The sequence below is a fragment of the Myotis yumanensis genome, unplaced genomic scaffold, assembly GCF_028538775.1.
Source record: "Myotis yumanensis isolate MYYU_CA2020_CCGP unplaced genomic scaffold, mMyoYum1.0.hap1 SCAF_6, whole genome shotgun sequence".
NCBI lineage: Eukaryota > Metazoa > Chordata > Mammalia > Chiroptera > Vespertilionidae > Myotis > Myotis yumanensis.
Window position 1 is genome coordinate 95023082 of NW_027223757.1, and position 27745 is coordinate 95050826.

The following is a 27745-nucleotide window of genomic DNA, read 5'->3' on the forward strand; positions in this document are numbered from 1 at the left end:
GGAATAGTCTGAGGAGGACAGGTTTTAGTTCTTTGAATGTTTGGTAGAACTCCCCTGTATAGCCATCTGGACCAGGGCTTTTTTATTATTATTTTGCTGGACGATTTTATTACTGCTTCAATTTATTTAGTAGTTATTGACCTATCAGGTTTTTTATTCTTCCTGATTGAGTTTTGGAAACTTGTATTTTTCTAAGAATATGTCCATTTGATCTCAGTTATTTAGTTTGTTGGAATAGACTTATTCATAGTATTTTTTCATAATCCTTTACTTCACCTCTTTCATTTCTGATTTTGTTTATTTGGGTCTCAATTTGCTTCTCGGTGAGTCTGGCTAGAGGTTCATCAATCTTGTTTATTTTTTCAAAGAACCAGCTCTTGGTTTTATTGATCTTTTGTATTGTGTCTTTGAACAATGAAACATAATAAAAGCCTTATATGATGTCTCTGATGTTTATTATTTCCTTCCTTCTGCTTAGTCTGGGTTTTTCTTCTTGTGGCTCTCTTTCTCATTCTTTGAGTTGTAGGGTTAGATATTTTATTACCATTTTTTCTTATTTTTTTGAGGTAGGCCTGTGGAGCTATGAACTTCCCTCTCAGGACTGCTTTCACTGTGTCCCATAGATTTTTTGATTGTTGTGTTTTCATTGTTGTTTGTTACTAGGGTGCTTTTTATTTCTTCTTTGATCTCTTTGGTAACCCAATCATTGTTTAATAGCATGCTATTTAGCCTCCAAGTGCTTGATTTTTTTTCATTGTTTTTATTGTAGTTGATTTCTAATTTTATGCCACTGTGATCTGAGATGTTTGATATGATTTATCTCTTCTTGAATTTGAAGAGACTTTGCCTGTGTCCAAATATGTGGTCTATCTTTGAAAACGTCCTGTGTGCACTTAAGAAGAATGTATATTCTGCAGCTTTGGGGTGAAATGTTCTGAAGATGTCAATTAATTTCATCTGATCTAGTGAGTCATTTAGGATTGCTGATTTTTTGCTGATTTTTTATTTAGAGGATTTATCCAGTGGTGTCAATGGGTTATTAAAGTCCCCTATTATGAACATATTGCTGTTGAGCCCACCCTTGATATCTTCTAGAAGGTATTTGGGTGCTCTTGTATTGGGTGTATATATGTTTACCAGAGTTATATCCTCTTGTTGAATTGCTTCATTTAGTATTATGAAGTGCCCTTCCTTCTCTCTTGTTATGGGCTTTACTTTGAGGTCTAATTTGTCAGATATAAGTATAGTTATCCCAGCTTTTATTCATTTCTATATGCCTGAAAAATTATTTTCCATCCCTTCATTATCAGTCTGTATGAGTACTTTGTTCTTCATATCTTTCTTTCCCAGTAAATATTGGCCACTTATACCTTCCAGATACTTGCCATAGTTTTCATTATGCGCTTTATGAAATGAAGGATATTAGGTAGGACATTAGGTACATCACTTCCATATATATACATATATGGAATACATATATACATTCCCCTCCCCCCAGAGGATGACCATTGCTTTATATGCTCTGTCACCTAATTCAAAGTTAAGGGGCCATTTCATTCAATTTGTTTCTCCCTCAAACTCAAGAAATGGCAGAAATCTCCAAATTTGCCAAGTAAAATTTCTCCACCCATGTCTTTGTGAAGTCTGTGTAAATTCTGATACCATTAATTGGCAAAAGGTGAACTTGAGCCTCATTCTTCCATTGCCATTTATCATATTACCTAAGTGTTTCCAGGTATGCAAATATTTAAAATTACATTTTGTCCACCAATATTTTTATCTTTTTATTTACAAAATTAATAATAAAACTACAATTATTTTTTTAATTTATCTTTATTGTTGAAAGTATTACATATGTCCTCTTTTCTTCCCCATTGACCTGCTCCTTGCCAATCCCATTCCCTCCACAGGCCCTCACTCCACTATTGTCTGTGTCCATGATTATGCATATATAGTGGCACAGCACGCAAAATTGCGTGAGACCCTGCCGCAGGGATGCAGCGTCAAGTCCTGCCGGCATTGCGAGATCTAGAGTCAAGTCCCTGCCCATCCACTTGTGCCTGCCGCACACACAGCCTTCTGGTGATCAGTCATTACAGTGTGAGGGCATCACGACCACAGGCTTTTTATAATATAGGATATGTAAGTTCTTTGGTTGATCTTCCTCCCCACCCTCTTCCCTCTGAGGATCCTCATTCTGTTGCATGTTCCAATGTCTCTGATCTATTTTGTTTACTAGTTTATTTTGTTAATTAGGTTCCACATATAAGTGATATCATATGAGTTTGTAGTAGGACTTTCACCTTATGGAAATGTCATTAAAATATCTCTCAAGTATAAAATGTTATGTGGTTAACATAAAATTCATTTTCATAATACATCCTAAAGTTATCTTTTGTAAAACACTAATATAATCACTAAAAGTTTAACATCTTCCTTTTTGAATGATGTTTTTCAATTACACTTTTGTTTTCAGAGGTAATCAAATTTAAATTATGTCTCTTTAATGTATGGAACAGGCTTCTTATGGCTACTGATACAGATAGAGTCAACAGATGTGTCCTTTTACATTATGCTTCCTCATCATTTTTAAGTGCCTGTTTCATGTATCTGTTCATGTTTGTATTTATTATAAAGAGGTGAGAAAGACAGAAGCTTGACCAAGAATTGATATTGTTAATCCAAAAAAATTCCTATTTTAGATATTCTCATGGTATCATTTCTTATGTCATTACCTTTTGCATCAGGTAATGGGGAATGCAAAAAAATATTGCCTTAATTTGTGGCATATCATTTGGATATATATGGTTTCCATTCTCAGTAATTTGAGTCAGAATAACTTTAAGAGGGTTTCAACATATTGTTATCCTTCCTTCCTGACTTGTGCCTTCATTTTACACGAACTGCTTCTGCTTTTCTTTTTTTCAAATAAAAAGAACAGGAAAAAGCCAAGTCCCAATAATGCTATATATGCCATATTTTTCCTTGTATAAGATGCTCCCATGTATAAGATGTTCCCCACTTTTCCAACCAAAAATTAAGAAATCAATATTTTAAGCATTTTGCTGATTTTCCTCTTAAGGCCTTCTTTTTTGGCATTTAAGGAGTTGTTCTTCCTGTTTTCTCCACTGTCTGATCATACACTCAGTGGGAGGAGGTCCAAACTGTCTCTCTGCAGCTCTTTTGCATAGATGATTACATTCAGTTTGAATTTTGCATAGTAAGACAATAGCTTACCTGTATTTAACTTTTTTTTTTATTTTTTGAGATCTTTATGGGCTCAGAACACTCTGGTCCCTGTTGCATCTGCCCACTCTCCAACTCCACCTCCAATTACATCATCAGCTGATGTCAGTAACAATAAGGCTCATGATTGGAGGAAACCTGTTTGACAAGATATGGGCAGCTAGGCACCCATGGCTCCCTCCTTGGCTGACTTCCGTGTATAAATGCCCCTCAATTTTCAGTCTAATGATTTTACCAAAGAATATAGTGTCTTATACATGGAAAAATATGGCATATATATTTTTAATTTATCTTTATTGTTGAAAGTATTACAGATATCCCATTTTATTGAGTAGGTCTAAATTACCACCCCCATTCTAAAAATTTGATTTCTAAAAGCAATTTCTCATTAAAAGAATAAAAATTGCCATTTCCACATTGGGTCAAATATGTAAAAATGATTTTGGAGCATCTTGTGAACCAGAAAGCAAGGAAGCTGTACAAGTTCTCTTGGGTCATTTTAAGAGAACTCAGATTTCAATATAAGTAGGTTCCCATTTCACAGTGATGTTAGAGAATGAGCATTAAAGGAATTGTCCCAAAAAATTTAAACACATCAGGTATGTTAAATATTCTCATGGTGCTAACAATACACAATTACATTGGGATGGGGTGAGAGTGGTAGGGAACTAAGTCATTCAAGAATCAGATAAATAAAGGGAAGTTGTCATTCAAAAATATAATGTATTTCATTCTGTGCAGAGTCATTGTTTTATCAGGTTTTTTGTTTTGTCTTTTGGTATCTTTGCTTTCATCTCTCAGTGATGATCTTTCTAAACTCTAGCACGTCTATTTTTAAATGATACTAATGACCCAGTGCACGAAATTTGTGCACTCAGGGTGGGGGGTGGGAGGTCCCCCAGTCTGGCCTGTGCCCTGTCAGAGTGCGGGAGCCCCGTGATCCATCACCCCAAAGAGGCAGACCCCGCCCACCTAGCCAGGGATCCTTGATGGATTGCCCCAAAGAGGTAGGCCAGAGCTGGAGGAGGCCTGCGGACCCCAGGGCCGGACCATGGCAAAGGCCTGCAGACCTCTGCGGGCACCTATGGAGTCCCAGCAGAACCCATGGCTTAAGGGCCTCCCCACAAGCCTGTGGACCCTCAGGCCAGCTTGGGGGTGAGCAAAGGGGGGAAGTGACATGAGCCTCACATCCCAGGGCCCATTACCAGGGGCAGGGATGTGAGCCTCATGTCCTGGGTCCATTGCCGGAGGCGGGAATTCACGTAGCCTGTTGATCTGTCATTACTGTGATGGTGCCCCGGCCAATTTGCATATTACCCTATTATTAGATAGTTTCATTTTCTTATCTTTATAACAGAGTTAACAATCTTCAATTTGTTATTAAATTTTCCCTATTACTACTTTGACTTGTCTTGTCTTTGCAACCTGTGTAGACAAATCCTTTCTGTCAAGTAAAGTAGAAAAAATGTATCTGTGGAGTTTCAGAATTTTTAGTTTCTGATGTCTAAGCTTCATCCAAGATAAATAGACTCAGGGCATTTGATTTAGAACCCCTTCTCTGCTCCTTAATACTAACTTTCCTTCATTTCACATGATGTACTTAAGATAATATTCATTCAGGCATCAGTTGAAATAGAAGCTAACATACTGGTAAAACAAGGTCTGTATTAATGGGTTAATTGAAAAATATGACTAAAAATGTTCAGAAATGAACTCCAATTCTCTTTCAGTATTTTCTAAATAAGTGTTTGTGACTACTTTATATAACACAGCTAGAACAATGACGAGAATAGACTATACATGTTTAATAACAGACAAGGAATTTGTTAAACCTGATAAATCAGATAAGAAAAGCCTGAGTACTAAAAGGATCAAGAACAATTTTATTAGGGAGCCAGCAGAACATATTTTTAATTTTTTAATCAATTAACTAAATTTATTTATTTTCTCCCATTTCATTCTTTGTAGACAATTCTGTGGATATAAAAGAGCTTTCAACTATTATTGGTACGTGAGTGTAAGAATGCATGTCCGTGTTATTCTGCATCGAGATAGGTTTAATGTTGCATGCATATTTTACAATAAGTTTGAAATTTATTTACATTTGTTTCCCACAATATTTACATTGATCTCTCTATTGTATTTTTCAGGAGAACTTCAGCCTAAAATTGGTAAATTACCCATGACATAACCTCACAGAAACATGAAATCATGGAACAGACTGAGGATTCTCAGAAGCAATGGGGGGAGGGCCGGGGCAGGGGTGGGGTGGGGGGGGAGGGGGAGGTGGGCTGGAAAGATTAACCAAAGAAGTTAAATGTATATATGCATGACCCAAGGACACAAAAAATAGTGTCTTGAAGACCTGGGGGGGAGGCAGTGGAAGAAAGGTCAAGGAGGTCAATAGGGGAACAAAAGGGACATCGGTAATGCTCTCAACAATAAAAATTTTAAAAAACAACTCATAGACACAGACAACTGTATGATGGTTACTAGAGGAAAGGGGTGGGTAGTGCAGAATAAAGGAGGAGAGATATATGGTGAAGGAACAAGATTTGACTTTAGGTAGTAAGCCCACAATGTGATACACAGATGATGGATCATAGTACTGCACTATTAGGACTACATAATTGTATTAACTAACATCATCCCAATAAATTTAATTTACAAGAATTTTAAAAGAACAATAGCGGTATAATATTAATAATAAAAACTAAATAATGTCAAAAGGAATCACAGAAAAAATTTAAGGCAATTACCAGAACTAATGTTCGCATAATTTCCTCAATTGGAATAATTCATTCATTTTACCCTGTTTAATTACCTCAAAAGGGAGTTTTCAGGCATATTTGTGTGTAGGCACGTTTGTGTGCATTTGTGTTTGTATGTGTGCATATTTGTTTTGTATCGGCATCCTAAGTTTAAGTTTACATACATAGTTTTCAATATTTTTAATTTTTTGTGTTTCTAATAAAATTTACATTAATTTTTCCCTTTTGTTTTTCAGACAAACTTCTGAAGATATTGGGTAAATTTTCTCTCATATCCCTTTTGTCCCAAACACCTTAAAATAACTGCTTTCTGATATGTCTAACATTTCCTGCCTTTTTATTGATTGGCCAATTCATTACTTTGCAATTCCCCCAGATGCCTACTAACCTAACTCAGAATTCCTCCAGAAAATCTGTTTCAATATTGTCCAAGTCAATCTATCATTGCAACTAAATATACAACATGCCTATTGTAAACATGAGACATGAATGCAGGCAGGTTCAAAAGTAGGTTAAAGTTGTGAATAATCAGAGAATAATAATATTCTCTTAATCTTTTTCATTTATTAATTATTATATTATTTAGCAAACAACTATATTTACTTTTGCCCCAGCCTATATTATATTTAGTTCCAAAGAACTTGTAAAAGCTTGCAACCCACCCAAATTATAAAACTTTCAAAATAAATTATGAACATTTTAAAAAATACATTTCTTTATTGATTTCAGAGAGGAAGGGAGAGAGGGAGAGAGAGATAGAAACATCAATGATGAGAATCATTGATTGGCTGCCTCCTGCATGCCCCCTACTGGGGATCGAGCCTGCAACCCAAGTATGTGCCCTAGGCCGGAATCGAACCCGGGACCCTTCAGTCCATAGGCCGATGCTCTAACCACTGAGCCAAGCCAGCTAGGGCTGGCTCATTTTTAAAAGGTAACTAACAGAACTGTATTTCTAAAATTTTTTTTGCTTAATTCACTATATTCAGATCTTTCCTCCCTTTGAATTTTGGAACAACTGTCTCTGAGTAAATGAGAGCTTTCAGCCACTGTTCCTACATGCGTGTGTTGTGTTTTCCTCTCCAGCATGACAGGTGTGATTATGCATGCGAGTTTTACAATAAATTGAACTTTATTCACATTTGTTTCCCATGATATATTCTATTTCACTTTTATTTTTCAGCAAATCTCCAATAAAAATTTGGTAAAGTATTTCTGACAATCCTTTATTGCCAAACCTTTAAAAACAACATGATGTCCTGACCAGTTTGGTTCAGTGGATAGAGTGTTGGCCTGTGGACTGAAGGGTCCCAGGTTCGATTCCTGTCAAGGGCATGTACCTTGGTTGCGGGCACATCCCCAGTAGGAGATGTACAGGAGGCGACTGATCAATGTTTCTTTCTCATCGATGTTTCTGACTCTCTATCCCTCTCCTTTCCTCTCTGTAATAAATCAGTAAAATATATTTTAGAAAAAACAAACAACAACAACATGATGTCTTTGGCATTATCTGCCTTTTCCCCTCTATGACATTCATTGACTCACCTTTCTATTGAAAGTCCTTTTTCCTCAATTATTTTGGTCTGTATACTTCTCACATATTAAGTTCCATCTATTTATTTTTCATAACTTCCATCCTTCCATGTTTCTTCCCTTTTCCATGTCATACATGTCCTTCCCTATAAACTCTGGCATTTTCTGCTTCCCAGAAACTTGCCATATTTACTGTGAATCTTGTGAGGTAAAGAGGATTATGCTAACAGGACATGATTTCACTCTATATACAGTGTCTTTAAAATACCCATTAAATTAGGACCTCTGCCATTTTTTCCAAATTCAGGGGCCCATCTTAAGCAAACTTTGAGAGAAGATTCATACTTCTGAATGTCTAGTATTCTAATCTTGAACTTTGCTTAAGGATTTCTCCCACATCCTCTCCCCATTGTGCTTCAAAAGCTTCTGTAACCTCTGATATCATTCATTTTCAAATGTACATATTTGATCATATTACTTAAGTGTTACCAGGTATAAAAATATTTCATACGACTTTCATGAAATTTTATATTTACTTATAATACATTTACTTCTTGAAAAATTTTTATTGACACAATAATCAACTTGTCAATCTGCAATTCTTTGAGGTTTTTTTTGTTTTTTTAATATATTTTTATTGATGTCAGAGAGGAAGGGAGAGGGAGAGAGAGAGAGACAGAAACATCAATGATGGGAGAGGATCATTGATTGGCTGCCTCCTGCATACCACTCACTGGGGATGGAGCCCACAACCAGGGCATGTGCCCTGACCAGGAATTGAACCTGGGACCTCCTGGTTCATAGGTGTATGCTCAACCACTGAGCCACGCTGGCCGGGCTGCAATTATTTGTAAATAGTTGTAGAATGTGTTTATATATTGAGGAAATTTAAGTGATAATATATCCCTCAATTCTGAACTATTTTTTAATCCTCACCTGAGGACATGCTCAGAAAGAGGATGGGGAAGAGATAGAAAGATGCATCTGTTTGAGAGGAAACATCAATTGGTTTCCCTCTGTTTGTGCCCTGACGGGATCTAACCAGCAACCCAGGTAGGTGCCCAGACCAGGAATTGAACCAGCAGTCTTGAGGTACACAGTAACAAGCCCAACCAGCTGAGTCACTCTGGCTTGGCACAATTCTTTATATTCCAATGTGAGTGGCTCAAGAAGGCACTGTCCTTCAATGTTTCCAAATGATTTTTTCATAAAATACTAATATAATCATTAAAAGTTAACTGTCCTGGCCCTGGCCATTGGTGCACAGTGGTTAAAGCATCAGCCTGGCCCCCCGGGGGAGGGGCGGATTTAGATGTACTTGAGTTGAGGTTAGATCCCTGGCCCTGGTACAGGTGAGTGCAAGAGGCAACCAATGGATGTCTCTCTCTTTTCTCTCTCTCTCTCTCTCTCTCTCTCTCTCTCTCTCTCTCTCTCCCCCTTCCTTCACTCTTTCTAAAAATCAATGGAAAAATACCCTCTGGTAAGGATTAACAACAACAAAAGTATTTAATGTCCTCTTTTTCTAAATGATTTTTTTCAGTTCAATTTTTTGTTTTCAGAGGGAATGGGATTTAGAAATATATCTCTTTAATGCATGTAGGAGTGGCACAGGTTTGGACAAATGGATGCCCTTTCTCTTTGCTCCCTCATCTCTTTTTAGGTAAATCTCTCATGTATGGGTGTGTGTTTTCATTTTCTTCTGAGAAGAGATTGAGATAATGACCAAGGTTCTGTATTTATGGCTTGACAAAAATGTGAAAAGAGTCACCAAGAACAAAATCCTATGGTTTTTTTCTGGAAGCAACGATTCAGTATTTGCTAATTTACATTTGTGATTATTTTATGCAAAGTAGCTGCCACAATAATGAGAATTGATTATATATACTGTATATTTAGTAACAACCAAAAAATATACTAAATTTAAGTAAAGGTATAATAAAAGCCTCAATAATGTCAAGGGGATCAAAAACATTTTTATAAAGTAACAACCAGAACTTATATTCATGCAATTTTTCTCAATTTAGTAGATTCATTCCTTTTTCCTTTTAATTTTTGTACAATATTCTCAGGACAAAAGGTAGCTTTCATCTACTTTTGGTGTGTGTGTGGGGGGGGGGGGTGGGGGGGGTGTTTGTCTGCATCCTGGTGCATTTATGGTTGCATGGAAACTTTTCACTAATTTAAATTTTCCTTGTGTTTCTGTTTCATAGTACTTACAAGGAATTTTTTCCATTTTATTTTTCAGATATCTAGAAACAAATTAGTAAATTTTCTCTGCCAATCTTTTAGTCCAATGCCATTTAAATGACCACTTCTTTGGTGTCTTTTAATATTTTCTATTTTTTCTTTGTTTGTTTTTTCTACGTGCCATCTGTTGGCTTTCTCTTTCCAGGGTGTCTACTTTTCTCTCCCCAACTTTTTTGTTTATGAACTCCTCTCCATTTCTGTTTTCCTACCTTCCATTCTTTCCCATTTGTACTTTTCTCATTTTATGTTACTTCCCTATGAAAATCCTCTTGTTCTATCATCCAGAATCTTGACAGAGTTTCATTATGAAGTTTGTAAGACCAGGTGGATGAGACTTATGGGTATATGGTTTACATTCTATATTTATTTTCTGGAAACTGTCCGTTCATTAAGTTAGTACCTTATGAGATAAGACCTCAAACTTGCTGAATAAAATTTCTCCATCTGTTGTTGTTTCAAAGACTGTGTGGATTCAGATATCATTCCTCTGTCTAGTGTTTGCTTCAGGCTCACTCTCCATTCATTGTCCTTGATCATATTTCCTAAGTGGTCCCAAGTACATGTGTATTTTGGAAAAATTTTCTTAGTTTATGTCCTTTAATTATCATAGTCATTGTTCTGTATTTTTGCATTTTTTATTGACATAATTATTAATTGAGTAAACTGCAATTCTTTTTAAATGTTTGTGGAAGACCTTAATATTGTTAAGAAGGTCATTTATAATGTATTTCTCAATTTTGAAATTGTATGTGAATGACATGAGAAGCTATAGTCTAAGAGACTACTAAAATATTTTTCATATAATACAATAATAGAATCATGAAAGTTTAAGAACCTTCTTTTAATAATAATATTTTTCAATTTTTTGTTTTCAGATTAAATGAAATTTAGCAATGTATCCCTTTAATGTATGGTGCAAGGTTTTTATGCTGCTTCAGTTATACTTTTTTAAAAAATATATTTCTTTATTGATTTCAGAGAGGAAGGAAGAAGGAGAGAGAGATAGAAACTTCAATGATGAGAGAGAATCATTGATTGGCTGCCTCCCGCACACCCCCTACTGGGGAACGAGCCCGCAACCCAGGCATGTGCCCTTGGCCAGAACCGAACCTGGGACCCTTCAGTCCGCAAGCTGACTCTCTATCCACTGAGCCAAGCAGGCTAGGGCTCCAGTTATACTTTTTGATGCATATGGGTTCTCTTACTGTTTGCTTCCTCATGACTTAAGTACCTGCCTCACGTGTGCATGCATGCTTGCATTTTATTCAGGAAAAAAGAAGTGCCAAGAAAAATACATGAGTAAAGAGTGCAGTTTTCCCCAGAAGTCCTATTTTACTTTCTCTTCCTGTGCCATTTCCTGTATTTGCTTATTTTTCACCAACATGTGGAAGATGCAACCCAACATTGTCTCTAGTTGCTGAGATGTCCTTTGGAACCTTATGTCTCCAAGTCTCAAAAATATCCTTCAATTTTAACCAGGGAGTAAACTATGAAAGGGTTTCAAAATACTGTCCTACTCCTTCTTGCCTTCATTCTGAGTCAATTATTTTCTCTCGACCCTTCATTTTCTAGATAAGAGTGACCAGGAAAAAGGAAAGGCAGGAATCTACATTCCTGTCCTTACTTGTTGTTTCATCCTTAATTGTACCTATGTCTTCAACTGTCGATCACCCTCCTCAACTCCACCAGACACATCTTTTCACTTAATTTTTTCTTATTTTTTCAATTTGTGATTCATTGTCTCCTATCATAACCTCTTCCATTTGTGTTGTTGTTGCAATCAATGCAGACTCAATCTTGTCTGTCAAGCAAATTTATTAGTAATATACCTGTGTAGTTTTGGTATTTTAAAGATTTCTGATGTCTGAGTATCTCCAAGAAAGGCTTAGGTCATGTGATTTCAAAACCCATCCACTGTCATTTAAACATCACTTTTCTTTCTTTCATGGCTTAGTTAAGTTTCATTCAGGCATAACTTAAAATGGAAACTCAAATACAATCAAAGTATGTTACTTATTAATCCATAGACATAAGTGCTGTAAATAGAGCTGCCCAGGAATTTAACCTTTTTTCCACCTTTTATTTTCTTGAAGAGCAGAGATTCCAGAGCCTCTACTCCATGTTTGTGGCTACTTTATGCAACACAGCTACCAAATAACAAGAATTTATGAGGTGTAGGGATAGCTGAGAATTTAATAAACTAACAAACAAAACAATAAAAGTCTAAATAATGTAGAAAGAGATCGAGATTATTTTTAAAATATAAAAACAGAGTTACTGTTCCTAAATTTTTTCTCAATTAAGTAAATTCTTTCCTTTAATACCTCTTCTCATTTTTTTTTGCAAAATGTTCTCTGGACAAAGAAAGCTCTTTGCCAGCGTGTGTGTGTGTGTGTGTGTGTGTGTGTGTGTGTGTGTGTGTGCCTCTTATAGATTTAATTAGAATTTTTCTCTATGCTTCTTTGGCATGATATTTACATTGATCTTTTCTGTTTGTTTTTCAGAAGGAACTCGGGAAAAAATTGGTAATTTTTCTGACAATCTGTTACTCCCAAACCCCTTTAAATTGACTGCTTTCTTGGTGTCTTTTATATTCTTTGCCTTTTACTCTATATGCCATCAGTTGCCCTGCTCTTTTCCTTGATGTCTACTGTCCTCACCCAATATTTTGGTTATGGACTTGTCCCATGTTAATTTCTCTCCATTTTAGTTTACCTACACATTTCATTCTTTCTCAATTATTTTTTCCCCCATTTCTTAGCATTTTTTCCTTGTAGTTTTCTCTCATTTTAGAGACTTGCCATAGTTTTAATAAGAATTTGGTGACACGAAGGCCATTAGGTTGATAAGCACATAGTTTCTCAAAGAGAACATCAGTCATGTATTCAAACCAGTGAGATGAGAAAGTCCAAACTTCCCAGTGGAAGTTTTTTATGCTTTGATCTTTAAAGGTTTTGTAAATCTGATATCATTCATTGATAAAATATGAACTTGAGTCTCATTCTCCCACAGTTCTTGTACAAATTCCAAAGTGATCCAAGATATACAAGTACTTTATAAATTTTTTTCTGTTTTCTTCTAAACATACTAATTGTTCTGTCTTCTTTGAGTTTTTATTACCACAGTTATTAATTCTGCAGACTTTAATCTCTTTAAAATGTTCCTAAAAAGGATTTTTATCACAAGGAAGGTTCAATGATAATATACCTATTAATTCTGAATTTTTATATGAATAACTAGAGGCCCGGTGCATGAATTTATGCACCAGTGGGATAACTCGGCCTGGCCTGCAGGATCTGGCCAAAACCCAAACCGGCTTTCTGACATCCCCTGAGGGGTCCTGGATTGTAAGAGGGTGCAGGCCAGGCTGAGGGATCCACCAGTGCACCATTAGGGCCAGGAAGAGATGCAGGAGGTTGGCCAGTTGGTAAGGGACTGCAGGAGAGCTCCAGGGCATGTCCAGCCCATCTTGCTCAGTCCTAATCAGCAAGGTAACCTACCAGTCGGAGCATCTGCCCTCTGGTGGTCAGTGCACATCATAGTGAGCGTATGCATTTCACTTGCATATTATGTTTTTATTGGTTGAACGGATGTCTGAATGACCTGACACTTAGCATATTAGGCTTTTATTATATAGGACATGAGGAGCAATCAAATTAAAATATAATAGAAAAGTTGTTTATGCAACACTAATATAATCATTAAAGGTTTAACATCCTTCTTTTCCTATTGATATTTTTTATATGTCTACTTGTTTTCAGAGGAAATGGAATTTAGGTATATATTTCTTTAATGAATTTAATAGGTTTCATTTGATTACTGCTACACAGTTTGGGACAAATGGGTGATTTTACTCTGCTTTTTCAACTTTTTTTAAAGTAATTTCTTTGTGTGTGTTTAGAATTTATTTGGAGAAAGGTAGAAGGCCCAATACAAGGCTAGTGATGGATGTTATTTACCCCAGAGAAAATCCTCACCTTCCTCTTCTTATGGTATCACTTCCCATCTTAGCTCCTTTGTCATTGAGGGATGAATGGAAGCAAAACATTTCCTCCAATGAGAAGGCCTCTGGAGCTTAGGCTTCTATTCTCAGACATGGGGGTCAGTTTGAAGCACACAGGAAACTATAGACGTGTTTTCATTTTTGTCCTTCTCCCTTCCTGACATTCTGCCCTCAGTTTTAGTAAGTAGTTAGGTTCTTTTTCCTTTTTTTTAAAAAAAATATATTTTTATTGATTTCAGAGAGGAAGGGAGAGGGAGAGAGATAGAAACATCAATGATGAGAGAGAATCATTGATCAGTTGCCTCCTGCAGGCCTCCTACTGGGGACCGAGCCTGCAACCCAGGCATGTGCCCTTGACTGGAATCGAACCTGGGACCCTTCAGTCTGCAGGCTGACGCTCTGTCCACTGAGCCAAACCGGCTAGGGCTCTTTTTCCTTTTATTTCATTGATGAATTCACAGGAAGAAGTCTAAGTTTCATTAATGTGTTTTCCTGTGTACCTCCTCTTGGTTTCATCTGTTACTTGTACCTTTACCTTCAACTGTCAATGATCATCTTCTTCAACTCCAACATGTGCATACTTTACATGACTTTGTCTTATCTTCTAACTGAATGTTGTCATATCTTTTTAAATTTCTACCCATTATTAGTGCTTTGAATTGCCCTGTCTCTTCAATCTCTCAGAAAGGATGCTGCTTTCTGCCAAGTACATTTTATTAACATATACCTCTGAGTCACTGTCATTTTCAGCGACTGGTGTGAACATTTAGTCCAACAAATGCCCAGGTCATTGGATTTAGAACTCGCTTTACTTTTATTTATTACTTTATGTCTTTCCTTTCCTGAGATTTAATGAAGATGAGCTTCATTTGGGCATGAATTGAAATAGAAACCCACATAAAACAAGGTTCTGTATTCATAGATTGAGAAAAATTTGTTTGAATAGGGACATTCTCGAACCTAACTCTATTTTCTCTAGCAGAAATGGTTCAGTATTCTCTAAGTCAGTTCTGTAAGCAAATTTATACCACATCACTACTTCAATAATAAGAACTGACTCATTAAACAATAAAAGTCTAAATAATATCAATTACTAAGGTAATCATCTTAGTAATATTACTGAGGTTTCTTTCTCTATTTAATAAATTTTACCCTTTTTAACCAACTTTTGTGTATGGACTTCTATGTTAAGTTCTCTCCATTTCTGTTCCTTTTTCTATTTCTTCTTTTTTCATTCTACAACATTTCTCCCTTACAAGCATTGGCTTCTTTTTTCTCCAGAGATTTGTTACATTCTCACTAAGAAATGGTGAGATAAAGAACATTAGATTGATACACTCACAGTTTCTAAAATATAATATATATATTGAAAGCATCCTAACTCTGAATATCTGTTATGTGTTAAGACCCATTTCTATGCAATTGATACTTCCTGAAACCTTAAGAAAGGTAAGTTTCCCTATCCATTGTCCTATCGGAGATGTGTAAATTCTGATGTCACTCTGGTCAACTTTAAACATGAGGCTCAATCTTCCACTCCCCTTGACCATATAGCCGAAGGGTTCACAAGTATTCAAATATTTTTTCTTTTTATTGAATTTATTGGAGTGAAACTTGTTAACACATTATACAGGTTTCATTGGCAAAATTCCACAACACATCATATGTTCACTGTATTATTTGTTCACCACCTCAAGTCAAGTCTCCATCCATCACCATTTATGCTCCCCCAGCTCCCCCCACCTCTCCCTCCAGCAATCATCACATTGTAGGAGGGATTTAGCAAAGAAGAAAAAAAAGGAGCAGTATGGAAATATTTTACACAATTTTCCCTGTCTTATTTTCTACCCACTATAGTGTTTATTTTTTATAGTTCTGCATTTTCATGGCAAAGTAGATATTTCTACAAAATGCAATTCTGTTATGTATAGAGAAGAATTTGTGTATGTATATATAGCCCTATATAATAAAAGGGTAATATGCAAATTGACCATAACAGCAGAAAGACTGGGAACGACTGGTCGCTATAACATGAACTGACCACCAGGGTGCAGACGCTCAACACAGGAGCTGCCCCTGGTGGTCAGTGTGCTTCCACAGCAGGAGCACTGCTCAGCCAGAAGCTGGCTCATGGCTGGCCAGCACAGAGGCAGTGGCAGGAACCTCTCCCGCCTCCGGGGCAGCAGTAAGGATGTCAGACTAATGGCTTAGGCACACTAAGCTGTTAGTCGGACACCCGACGAGGGTTCCTGGGCTGCCAGAGGGATGTCTGACTATCAGCTTAGGCCCAATCCCCCAGGGAGCCGGCCTAAGCCATCAGTTGTACATCCCCCAAGGGGTACTGGACTGTGAGAGGGTGCAGGCCGGGCTGAGGGACCCCCCTGAGTGCTCGAATTTTCATGCACCGGGCCTCTACTGTGTGTGTGCGTGTGTGTGTGTGTGTGTGTGTGTGTATATATATATATATATATATATATATATTCTAATTATTTTTTTGTAAATGACTCGAGTAGCTCCCAGGAAGTTTCTTAAAGTATAATATTTCCCTTTAGTAATAATATTTTTATTATACTTTTGTTTTTAGATTGGATGGTATTTGGGAATATACCTCTTTAATGTATGTGGGAAGCTTCATATGACTAGTGCTGCAGATGCAGCTTTGGTCAGATGGATGCTTTTCCTGTATTCTCCTCATTACTTTTTAGAATGTCTGTTTTGTGCACGTGAGTGTGCTTGCATTTTATTCTTAAAAGAGGCAGAAAGAAGGTTCAATGAAAGACAAATGATTGATATTGTTTATACCACAGGAAGCCACATCTACTTTCTGTCATGATGTCACTTCCTATGTTAATTAAATTTGCTCCTACAAGTGGGTGATGGGAGGAAGACTCAAGTCAAGGACAATGAGTTATGCTTATCTCTCAAAACTTCCAATCTTCTGTCTCTGTTAGATTCTACCCTTGTGGCCAAAGAATAAGGTACAGTAAAACAACAAAATATACTTTAGTCAGCAACGAGCATTTATCTTTCTAAATGTTATCATTTTCTCTGAAGTTCAGGCCACAAGTTCTTCCTCATCTCCTCCTTCCTCCCTGTCCTTAATTAAGCACACTCGTTACATTTTTCCTCCTCCCTCCCACCTTTTGTTGCTTTCCTATTCCTAGCTAATCTTCACCTAAGATTTAACATCATGTTTGAAAAAAATGGAATATGAAGATATAGCATAGAAAGGAAAGTCCAAATGGTTCAGAAGAAGAAATGTGACAAAACTAGAGATAAATCAAAGAGACAATGGGAGGAAACACAAAAAGCTAAAAAAAAAAAAAAAGAATGGTTTTCTCTTTTGTTCTCTTACAGCTGGGACTGAATCATCATATTCCGGTGAGTGCCAGGAACTCTGATGAAAAATATGCTATTATCAAACATAACTTAAATTAACCTACTGCATGCAATATACTAGTATTGAAAATCAAAGAAACTCCAAAACATACATTTTATGAAATCAATAGATTATTTAGTATGTTAACAGATAATAATGTGTTTGAAATATTAAGTTTTAGTGATTTTATTTAACTTTACTTTTATTTTTGACACTATTACAAATGTCCCATTCCCCCCTCTCTTTGCTCATCTCCACCCAGCCCACTCCCTTGTGCCTCTGGCCATCACCACTGTTCTCTGTGTCTATTGGTTATGCATTTATGTTCTTTAGCTCATCCCTTTACCTTTTTTCATCCAAACCCCAGCCCCTCCCACACTGACAATAGTCAGCATCCCATGTATCCATGCTCTATTTCTATTTTGTTTCTCAGTTTATTTTGTTCATTAGATTCCATAAGTGAGATCGTATGGTATTTGTGGAATATTGCATGGCAGTAAAAAATAAAATCTCTTACTTTTTTGACAGCATGCATAGCCCTAGACATTATTATGCTAAGTGAAATAATCCAGTCAGAGAAAGACAAATAGCAGCTTTTTAAAATATATTGTATCTCACATTATGCTTTGATAGGTAAAGGATGAGAAAACCATAGCAAAAAATATACATTTGGTTAGACAGGTAGATTCTTTATTTCCTTCCAGTTTCCTAAATAGGTTATAGACACTTACCAGATGCAAAGTTCAAATGAAGAACATAAGGATGAGTCAGTTCTTCAAGTCAGATATAACTCAGTGGGCTGTGAAAAGAGGTGCAAGTACATGGACAAGTATTTCCATTGCTGCTTTCATTCCTGAATTAATGCTTCGGAATTCATACTCAGATATTCTGGGAGGACAGGAGCTTTATCTTTCAGGTGGTGGGTTTTCATGTTGATATGTCTCTTGCAGCTTGGAAGAAAGAAGGATCGAAAGCTGGTGAGTGTGTGGTGGTACAGAGGGACCCTGCTCCTTTGGAGGTGCTGTCAGGGGAAGATGAGTGGAGGAGCGCTGGGTCTGCCCAGAACCAGAGAAGCCCTCACAGAATGGGGACCCCCTGGCCCAGGCAACTGAGACTTTTCCAGGAAACATGATGGTTCATTTCTCTTTGCAGTAAATGTGATCCTGGATGCAGCCACTGCCCACCCTGCCCTCCTCCTGTCTGAACATGGGAAACGAGTAACCTGGCAAGAGCCTTGTCAGGATCTACCCAGCTCCTCGCAGAGATTTGACTCCCTTCCCTGTGTGCTGGCTCAGCAGGACATCAGCTCAGGGAAATGCCACTGGGAGGTAGAGGTTGGGGACACGCAGTCCTGGGATTTAGGAATTTGTAGGGATACTGTAAAAAGGAAGGGGAAGGTCACAATATCCCCACAGAATGGTTTCTGGGCCATCAGGCTCTATGACGGGGAATACTGGGCTCTCACCTCCCCAGAAACTCCTCTTACTCTAAGAGAAAGACCCCTTAGTGTGGGGATATTCCTGGATTATGAGGCTGGAGAAGTATCTTTCTGTAACATGACAGATGGGTCCCCTATTTTTACCTTCCCCAAGAACACATTCTATGGTGTCCTAAGACCACTTTTCAGACTTTGGTCCTCTGGCTCAGGGCCCTTGAGCATCGTCCATGTGGAGGAGAAGTGACTGTTGCAATTCATATGTATACCTGCCCCTGAGTAATGATGACATTAGGCCCCAAAGATTATCACAATTCTCTCCACCAGCCATAAATTATTATTTTTTCTATCTTTCTGGTTCATTCTAAAGATTAAGGTCTGGCACACAGAATGATGGTTGCCCTGCATATCATTTTCTTACCAGGAAACCACGGGGTGTGTTCGGGCTTTCTGTTGTTGTGTCCAACAATAAAGACAGGGTTGAATCATATAAGGCAAGGCATTTATTAAGAAGGCCTACCAACAAAGAAGAAAGGGAGCTTACAAGCATCCAAAACTGTCTTACAGCAGGTGCAGGAGACTGGATTATATAGGGAAAATGTACTGGGGTGAGGTTGGAAACAGAATGCGATTACATGCAGTCCTGGAGGTCAGCAGCATTCAACCATTTTTCTTGGTTGTCAGGTGATGAGATGATGGCTTGGCTCCTGGTGGGGTTGGCCTGATGATGCTTAACAGTTCTGCTTGTATGTTGGGTACAGTATACATTGTCTGCAGCTAAATCACCCCCTCAATCACTTTTTCAGTAGCAAAGGGAGTGTACAGGTGCACTGGCCTGAGAAACGAAACTTAGAAAATAAAACAACTTAACCCTCTGTTCCCATATAAGAAACTTAACACTCTATTCCTATATTTATATGTATTTAAGAATTTCAAAATAATATGATTATATTTCAGATTAATTCAGGTGATCTATCTATCAGATAATAACTCCCCCTATCAAATTTGCCCTCCTTCCTTAGTTATAGGGTCTTCTAATTATTACAATGCCCTATGTCAGCCTAGTATTTTATTGCCCAGCCTCCCCTGCTGAATGTGACAGAATAATGACCAAGGCCCTGTAAGCTGAATTATTGTGTTTGATTTCTGTGGTGTGTCCTTAAAGGGGAAATGTGTGCTCTTGTTGTTGTCTTTGCTTACTGATGGCCATAATGTGGCATGATGGATGGAACTCTAAGGCCATCTCTGACCATGTCAATGATAGGACGGTAGAGAAGATAGAATGAGCTTGGGTTTGTGACAATGTCAAAACTTATCTATTGCTCAATTCCTGACTTGTTTTCAGTGAGAAATAAACTTTTATATCTTTAAGCCATTTATATGTTGGACATTTGTAATTTGTGGTGGATTCTACTTCTAACTGGTGCACCCTCCTTTTATGAGTGGCAGCGCATGGCATCCAGGTTGAATAATCAGGTGAAACAGAAAATGTACATTCTGTGCCTGGTTTCTTACCTCCTCCTACTCCTCCAGTGTGTAGGGCTCTTTAGGGCTCTCAGTTTCTATTGAGTCATCATCACTCCCGAATCACTTCCTACCCTTCCTACTTAGGGACCATGGTGTACAATTTTCAGTATTCTCTGACAAATAAGTGAAAAATCTCTGGCCTCATTGTCCATCCTTCATATAAGGTTCACAAAACCACAAATATGGATGAATTTAATTGTCAGTTTGTCATTCTATCAACTTAATATGTTATAGAAATTCTCACACATGAGCAAATGGGTTCCTCTGTACAAATGTAGTCACCTGTCCCACCTTGGGCTTCAGCAATATCTGGTCATCCTCAATCTTCTCCAGCATTTCTTTGTTTTTACACAGTCAATTTCATTAAAAATTCTCCTTACTTTAAACTTACAGCTCTTTATCCACCTAATTCTAGTCCCACTTTGAAAAAAAATAATAGTAATAATAAGAATCAAGTAGAAAGAAATCATCTCATCTTTGCAATAATAAATATAACAAACCTAACTGAATCTGCACATCTCCATGACTCCTCCCTCATTGTTATCTAGGGTAGGGCCAAAGTAGGTTTACAGTTGTGAGTATATGAAACACAGTTTATTCTTGTATTATTTATTAATTATTGTAATATTTAGCAAACAACTCTAAACCTATTTTGGCCTTACCCTGTATTGAGATAAGTATTCTTTTTACTTTGCAGAGAACAACCTATCTATTCTTTCCATTGATTCCTTACTGTCCCCTCTGGTACTGGGATCCATCTGTTAGTCCCTGCAGCCATTCTATTAGCTTTTTTTCCACCAAAGAACTTTAACATTTTCAAAATCTCGCCCATCTAAAAATCAAAACAAAGCAATTTATTCATCAACTCTATATCCTTCTATTAATTCTTCTGTCTTTTATAATCAAACCTCTCAAAACAATTATCTAAAAACCCTAAGTTCCCTCTGATTCTTATTTCCTTCTCAGTATACTGTTGGTTAGTGGTTGAACTATGTCTCCATCACCACCACCAAAAAGTCATGTGCTGCTGTGCTGACCTCTAAGACCCCAGAATGTGACAGGGTCTTTGCAGGAGTAACTGGATAAGATGGGGTAGAGAGAGTTTCTTATTCAATATGATTGGTGTCCTTATAAAAAGGTATATTTGGACATAGACATGCACAGGGTGAATGCCATGTGAAGATTAGAGTTTTGCTGCTATAAACCAAGGAACACCCAAGATCACTGGCAAACCACCAAAAGCGAGGATGGAGGCCTGGAGCCGATCTTTCCCTAGCACCTAAGAGGGAGCATGGCCTTGCCAACAATTTGATCTCTATTAGCTTCCACAACTATTCTATATATGGTATCCCAAAAGTCATGCAAGGTTTGCAATTCAATTCAATTGCAAATCTTGCATGAATTTTGGGACACCCTATATGATAAAGCAATAATATGCAAATTGACCATCACCCTAACACACAAAGATGGCCGCCCCATGTGGTCAAATATGGCTGCCCCCATGTGGCCACAAGATGGCTGGCAGGGTAGGGCAGTTGTGGACAATCAGGCCAGCAGGGGAGGTCAGTTGGGGAAAACCAGGCCGGCAGGGGAAGGCAGTTGGGGCTACTGGGCCAGCAGGGGAGGGAAGTTGGGGGCGATCGGGCCAGCAGAGGAGCAGTTAGGAATTGATCAGGCTGGCAAGGGAGTGGTTAAGGCAGTGATGGCGAACCTATTGACATGCGTGTCAGAGGTGACACACAAACTCATTTTTTTTGGTTGATTTTTCTTTGTTAAATGGCATTTAAATATATAAAATAAATATCAAAAATATGTCTTTGTTTTACTAAGGTTGCAAATATCAAAAATTTTCTATATGTGACACGGCACCAGAGTTAAGTTAGGGTTTTTCAAAATGCTGACACGCCGAGCTCAAAAGGTTCACCATCACTGGGTTAGGGTGTGATCAGGCTAGAAGGCAGAAGTGGTTAGGGGTAATCATGCAGGCAAGCAGTTGGGAGCCAGCAATCCTGGATTGTAAGAGGGATGTCCGGGGCAGTCAGACATCCCTCGAGGGGTCCCAGATTGGAGAGGGTGCAGGCTGGGCTGAGGGACACCCTCCCCCCCCCCCCCCCCGCCCCAGTGCACGAATTTCGTGCACCAGGCCTCTAGTTATACAATAAACTGCTATTGTTTATGCAACTCATTATGTGATATTTTGTTACAGTATAGTAGCAGCACTTGCAAATTAATACTTGTAGTTTTGGAAATTCAGTTCTATTATTTATTTTCTTAAAAACAGTGCTAAACTAATGTATCAAACTAAAACGCTTCTGCACAGCAAAAGAAACCATCAACAAGATGAAAAAGTAACCTATGGAATGGAATAGGAGATGGCATTTTCAAACAACAGCTCTGACAAGGAGTTACTATCCAAAATGTATAAAGACTTCATACAACTCAACAAGAAACAAACCAATAATCCCATTGAACAAAATGGACAAATGCGTGAGCAGACACTTTCCCAAAAAGACATACAAATGGCCAACAATTATTTGAAAAATGCTCAACTTCACTAGCTATTAGGAAAATGAAAATCAAAGCTACAATGAGATACAACACACACCTGTTAGAATATCTATTACCGACACAACTAGTAATAACAAATGTTGGGTAAGTGGTGAAGAAATAGGAATCCTCATTCACTGCTTGTAAAATGTATACTGGTGCAGCCACTATGAAAAAACAGTATGATTCCTAAAGGACTTGTATGCATGCATATAAGGATAACCAATGGACACAGACACTTTGGGGGATGGGCGGTGAGGACATGTGCCGGGGGAAGGTCAATGGGGGAAAAAGGAGACATATGTACTACTATTTCTAATACTTTAAACATTAAAAAAAACTCCCACATTTTTCAAATTTTCTACAATGAGCATGTAATACCTTTATTACACTAAGTTTATTATAAGTTATGGTTAAAAACCACGAAGATTCTCCACAGTAAATGTTGAGCCAAAAGGGATTTGGTGTTAAAGCTCAATTAAACTTGTATAACTGCCAGTATTCAGATTAATTGAAGTTTGGCTGTATTAAGTGACAATAAATGAATCCTCACATTTGTATCATTTAATAGTGCACTTCCACACTTGGATGCCTCCCTTAACCCAAAAAAAATTAAACATAAAGTTACCATATTACCCAGCAACTCCTCTGATAGATATCTATTCCAAAATTTTGAAGGCATTTATTTGCTAGAATATATGCACCATTATGTTCATTGTGCCATTATTCAAGATGACCAAGAGGTGAAAACAACCAAAGTGTCCCTCAATAAAGGATTGGAGAAAGATATGCCACATATATACAATGGAATACTCAGAAGATGAAATATTGCCATTTGTGGCAACATGGATGGATCTTGAGAGTATCATGCTAAGTGAAACAAAAGTCAAGAACCAGTGGTTGATTGTTGACCTATGAACCAGGAAGTACAGATTTCAGGTCAGGGAACATGCCCTGGTTGCAGGCTCAATCCCCATTAGGGGGCATGTAGGGGGCACCCTATCAATGATTCTCTCTCATCATTGATGTTTCTATCTCTCTCTCTCCCTTTCTTATTGAAATCACTAGATAAGGAAGTAAACATGGCTCTGATCAAGTCTTATCTCTGTCACTTACAAGTTAATAAATGGTTGATATAAAATTCTTCACTGTTTAGTTGATATAAGATTACCTGTAAGCTACTAAATTTTGAAAATGGAAAAATATCTTAGTCCTTCAAGTTTTGAGGTTGGGACACCTCAAATCTACCTGGGACATTTACAGGTAGGTATAGTAGAGAGGTTGGCATTCTCTAGTCTCTTGTCATGTTTTCTGCTACAGAAAATCCCTTCACTGAGTCCTAAATCCCAACCACCTTTGAGTCTCTCTATTCTTTGAAATTTATTTAATTAGAGGCCCAGTGCACGAAATTCATGGACTGCTCATCCCTCAGCCCAGCCTGCTCCCTCTCACAGACTGGGAGCCCTCAGGGAATGTCCTACTGAGCTGCAGTCTGGCCTCCCTCTGCAGGAGGTGACCAGGCTGATCAGGGGAAGGCTCCAGCTCCATCACCCCACTGCTGCTGTCACTGCCAACTGCCACAGCCGCCAAGGTGTTTTCATCAATACGGAGTCCAGTCCCTTCACCACAAAAAAATGACAACTTAATTTAGGCATTTTCAAGATGTGTCTTTCATAGGATATGACCTTTCTTTTTTTTTTTTTCCTCACCTGAGGATATGTTTCCATTGATTTTTAGAGAGCTTGGAAAAGAGATGGAAAGATAGAGAGAAATATCAATGTGAGAGAGACACTTTGATTGGTTGCCTCCTGCATGAGCTCTGACCTGGGCCCAGGCCAGGGAGGAGCCTTCAACTTATGTACATGCCCTTGATAAGAATCGAACCTGGACCCTGCAGTTGGCAGGCCGAGGCTCTATCCACTGAGCCAAACTGGCTAGGGCAGGATATGACATTTCTTAGCCCCTGCAGCAGTGGACCTTAGTTTTTTCCTCCAGGAGTGTGGTGGAAAAACCCTAGATCACCTGGATTCTTATTACCCAAATTGCCAAGAACACTGCAAGTGGTGGTGTACAGGGAACCTAGCCAATGAGCAGTTAGAAAAGGTGTTTCCTCTGCAGCTCATGCCCAGAGGCCCCCTTTCATTGTTTCCACTGGGGTAGGGGCATGCTCCGAGCTGTGGCAGCCGCCGGGAGCACACCCCCAGCCCTGTGTTGTGTCCGCTGAGCTGGAGGTGTGCTGCCTGCCATGACACCCTCCCTCCTTCCCTCCCTTCCTTCCTCCCTTCCTCCATGGTCGGGATGCAGGATGCTGGCCTCGTGGCCGGTGTGATGATGCCAACATCCTGCCCAGGCTGCTATGGGCACTGCCATCTTTGTGGTGGAGTGATGGTTAATTTGCATATTACCCTTTTATTAAATTACATGGGTCACCTGAGTATGGGACACCATTTAAATCTACATCCTCTATGCAACATAGGTTTTGGAGAAGACTTCTGTTTCACCTGGATCTGAACAGACACTTTCTAAGTTGCTTGAACATTGACAGCCTTGCTACTTTTTCCCTACAATTTTAGAATAATCTGTATCTCCTGGGTCTGAAAGCTTCACTCTGCATATTTTAATGTTCAAGTGCCGATAACACTTGTGCTCTCACTCACCTACCATTTCATCCCCCACCAATCATAACATTTCTCACATTTCACAAGGTCCCCTTGCACACAGACTTCTGGAGACTTTTCTAAAATCACAGAAAACCCACTTGTTTCTGTGTGTGGAAAGCCCCATGGGCTTCATTAAGCATCATAAACCTACCCTCCATGGTTCCAACACTAGTGCCTCGTTGGTAGCTGAACAAAGCAGACTGACTGCATAGGTCCAGAGAAACCAGACACACTAAAGGGGATGGCGAAGGTTAGTCAGATACAGGATGCAGTCCAACAACTGCAAGAGGAAGGAGTTTCTTAAAGCCAGGAGACCTCATCTATACTAATAAAGAGCTAATATGCTAATGGTCGGGACAACATAATGCATAACAACTGGACCATTAGCATATTAGCTCTTTATTAGCTCATATCAGCAGGAGACTGCCTGTGGGCACCGAGGGGTGTTGCTCCAGAGACAGGACAGAAGTGGGGAGGTGCCCAGAGGAGGCGGGACCAGCCCGAGGCAACTCAAGGGACTGAGGGTGGGGCTTGAAGCAGCCAGAGAAGGCCAGAGAATTTGGGGGCTGGGCCCGGCATGCTGGAGCTCTGTGTGGAGAGGTTTGGGTGTCAAGGCAGGGTGGCAGGTGGGTGGGCTGCACCACAGATTCCACACGCTGGGCTCCTAGTATAATATGAAAGAAGGGATAGCTGGGCAGGTGGTCAACTTCAAGGTTAGAGGACTTGTCATAAGGAAAATGCAGAAAAACCTACAGAGAGTTTGGTGAGCATGCCTAGCAATCAGAAAGCTAACCAGGTAGGCACTGGTATTGGAAGGACAGATGCTAATTCTTGGACAAGTGAAGATCCAGTATTGGGGCTGAGTCTAGCCTTAGCCACCTGGAAGAGACAGGGATTAGCAATGCCAAAGCAGAAACAAGAGGCAACTGTATACCTGAGAGGACAAGGCAAAATCTCAGCATGGATTATAGGGCCCGAGTTCTTAGAGCTGAAATAGAAAGAAAGTGGCTGAGTTACTAGACATCCAAACAATGACTGTGCTAAAGTAGAATCAATGCTTGTGGATTGATATCATTATTTTGCAGGACCTATGTGAGTGAAAAGACATTTTCCAAGATGAAATACATAAAATCTCATTACTGATAGACAGAGATGAACACTTGTCTTCAATTTGGAGATAGCAAACAGTAACTGTTAACCTCAATTAAACAAAATGTTATCACCCAATCCCTGAAAAAAAAAAGAGTTGCATTTTTCTTATCACTAGACCTATTACCAAAAAAGTACTTTATTATATTTTTAAATTTATCAAAAATGTGAATTTTTAATCTTATTATATAAGTATGCATACCTTTGGTTTTCTGTACATACTTATACATAGCTGCACTATATCTTTGGTTTTTCCCTCTGGGCCTACAAAGGCTAAAATAGCTACAATCTGACCCTTGTTGACATATGTCTGGAAGAGTTTTTCTTTTATCACTTGAGTTTTGGTGTCATTTCTCAGAACTTGCATAAGGCTACAAACTTTTTTCTCCAATTTTTAAAAATGAGTCTTACACTTCTGGCTTTTACCCTTAGGCCAATGCACATTCTAAGTCAATTTTGTGGAGGAGTAAGGGAAGATCTAAATTTATCTTTTTACATGTGGGTGTTCAATTGTGCTAACACCAACTCTTGAAAAGACTACTCTTCTCCCACCGAATTGCCTCAGAACCCTTTGACACAATCAATTAGTCATAACTTTATATTTTTCTACTCATCTAGTTGTCTACCATTATGCAATACTTCACTTTCTTTATTACTAGAGATTTATAGAATGTTTTGAAATTTAAAAGTCTAAATCTTCTTACTTTTTATCTTTTTAAATAAATTGTTTTGGCTCTCCTGTTTGTATTTCCAAGAGGATTCTAGGATTTACTTAAAAATTTCTGCAAAATAAGCTGCTGAGCATTTTATAGAAATTATGCTGAATCTGTAATTTAGGTTGAATTGCCATCTTAGTAACAGTGTGCCTTCCTATTTATGAGCAGAGGGTGTTTTTCCTTTCACTTACGTCTTTTTTTATCTGTCTCAGCCATGTTTTCTGGTTTTCAGTGCACAATCTTGCACTATTTTATTAAATTTCTTACTGAGTATTTATTTTTGTAATTGAGAATGGGATTATTTTCTTACTATCATTTCAAACTGTTAATTTTAATATATGGTAAAACAAATAACTTTTGTGTATCATTTTTTATACTGTGACCTTGTTGGATGTATTTATTTCTTGTAGTTCTAGTAGGCATTTGTGGATATATTATGATTTTTCCACAGGCACAATAAGTCAACTGTGAATAAAAGTGTTTTGGTTTTTTTTTCAAATCCAAATGCCTTTTTTTTCCAAAACTTCACTCT

At 38.2% G+C, this 27745-nt stretch overlaps 1 protein-coding gene across 3 annotated transcripts in view; it reads left to right on the forward strand.

The window, feature by feature from the left end:
- Positions 1 to 23584, forward strand: part of LOC139012655 (butyrophilin subfamily 1 member A1-like) — a 49014-nt gene extending 25430 nt beyond the window's left edge. Inside the window, exons 3-10 of one of the 3 annotated variants that reach the window (XM_070418828.1) lie at positions 5215 to 5253; positions 5397 to 5417; positions 6254 to 6274; positions 12302 to 12322; positions 17158 to 17181; positions 18130 to 18156; positions 18332 to 18507; positions 22462 to 23584. In XM_070418828.1, the coding sequence (XP_070274929.1) occupies positions 5215 to 5253; positions 5397 to 5417; positions 6254 to 6274; positions 12302 to 12322; positions 17158 to 17181; positions 18130 to 18156; positions 18332 to 18507; positions 22462 to 22485 (353 nt within the window). In that variant the 3' untranslated portion in view covers positions 22486 to 23584. Of the gene's footprint in view, positions 1 to 5214; positions 5254 to 5396; positions 5418 to 6253; positions 6275 to 12301; positions 12323 to 17157; positions 17182 to 18129; positions 18157 to 18331; positions 19990 to 22461 lie in introns of those variants that run through there. The other 2 variants (XM_070418826.1, XM_070418827.1) reach the window with 2 other exon arrangements.
- The last annotated feature ends 4161 nt before the right edge of the window (positions 23585 to 27745 follow it).